This window comes from Aplysia californica, unplaced genomic scaffold (assembly GCF_000002075.1).
Source record: "Aplysia californica isolate F4 #8 unplaced genomic scaffold, AplCal3.0 scaffold00307, whole genome shotgun sequence".
NCBI lineage: Eukaryota > Metazoa > Mollusca > Gastropoda > Aplysiida > Aplysiidae > Aplysia > Aplysia californica.
In genome coordinates, this window is record NW_004797577.1 from 183,393 (window position 1) to 184,939 (window position 1,547).

Genomic DNA, 1,547 nt, shown 5'->3' on the forward strand with positions numbered 1-1,547 from the left:
GACCACCAAGGACCTGGCCAAAGCGCTGGCCAAACAGTGTGTGGTCTTCAACTGTTCGGATGGACTGGACTACAAGGTGAGACACAACAGAGCACCCACCCACCACCCACAAACCGTGTGTTGTCACACATCATATCACCCACCAACCACCCAAAAACAGTGTGTTGTCACACATCATATCACCCACCAACCACCCAAAAACAGTGTGTTCTCACACATCATATCACCCACCAACCACCCACAAACAGTGTGTTGTCACACATCATATCACCCACCAATCTCCCACAAACAGTGTGTTGTCACACATCATAACACCCACCAACCACCCAAAAACAGTGTGTGGTCTTTAACTGTTCTGATGGACTCGACTACAAGGTGATGTGGTGGATGGTTGGCAGGTGCTCTAGTGTGGTTTGCTCCTTCTTTTCTATCAAACATCTATAGTCCTGATCTCTCATCTTTCTTATTTGTTTGTGATTCTCTTGTAACACCTCTAGTCTTCGACACATATAGGACCTTATTGTGCTGCAAGTGCCGTAAAACTCTTACTAATACTGAAACTTTAACTCCCTGGACAGATGATGGGCGGGTTTTTCTCTGGACTGGCCCAGTCGGGCGCGTGGTGTTGTTTTGACGAGTTCAACAGGATCAACATTGAGGTGCTCTCTGTCATCGCTCAACAGCTCATCACCATACGGAACGCCAAAGCTCAGAAGGTCGGGACTTATTTGTGAATTTATTTCTAAAGTTTTTTAATTAAGAATCTGTCATAAATTTATGTCCGCATGTAGTTTGAGATGTGTATTTTATGTGGCATGTTGTATTATTATCAGCTTTTATCTTCTTTTCTTTTTGAAATTCTTTTTGAAAATAAAATATGATGCAATATTGTAAGTATGTCGACATGTGTCTTTACCATTTTTGGAATGCTACTAAATGTTCCAACAGTTATAACAATAACGTATTACCTTACCTTATCTTATCTTATCTTATCTTATCTTATCTTATCTTATCTTATCTTATCTTATCTTAACAAATCTCATATGGTCTTATCGTACCTTATCTTATATTATCTTATCTTACATATTTTTATCTTATCTTGTATTGTGTTGTCTTATCTTATCTCATCTCATCCCTTCTCATCCCATCTCATCTCACCTTAACACAAACACACACCGCCCCTCTTTCTGTCTGTGTGTGTCCTGACCCCCAGCTGTCACGGTTCATGTTCGAGGGTCGTGAGATCAAGCTAGTGTCCACCTGTGCAGCCTTCATCACCATGAACCCTGGCTACGCCGGCCGCACCGAGCTGCCGGACAACCTACAGGCGCTGTTCAGACCCATCTCCATGATGGTGCCAGACTACGGTACGCTGTGACGTCACCGCGGGGAGAGCTGAGCCTGGTTTCAGACCGGAAAGTTTTAATTCAAAGAAAAGAGAAACAACTTTTTTATTCGTGTTGTTGTTGTTTGTTTGCTGTTGGGTTGTTTTTGGGTTGTTGTTTTTTTGTTTGTTTGTTGTTGTTGTTGGGGTTTTTTTTTTGGGG

At 42.3% G+C, this 1,547-nt stretch overlaps 1 protein-coding gene across 1 annotated transcript in view; it reads left to right on the forward strand.

Moving 5' to 3' along the window:
• LOC101855959 (dynein heavy chain 6, axonemal) overlaps positions 1–1,547 on the forward strand; it is a gene marked incomplete in the record, with an annotated part of 98,470 nt that overhangs the window by 44,000 nt on the left and 52,923 nt on the right. The window contains 3 exon segments of the mRNA XM_035970687.1: positions 2–76; positions 579–716; positions 1,214–1,367. Of these exon segments, the coding sequence (XP_035826580.1) occupies positions 2–76; positions 579–716; positions 1,214–1,367 (367 nt within the window).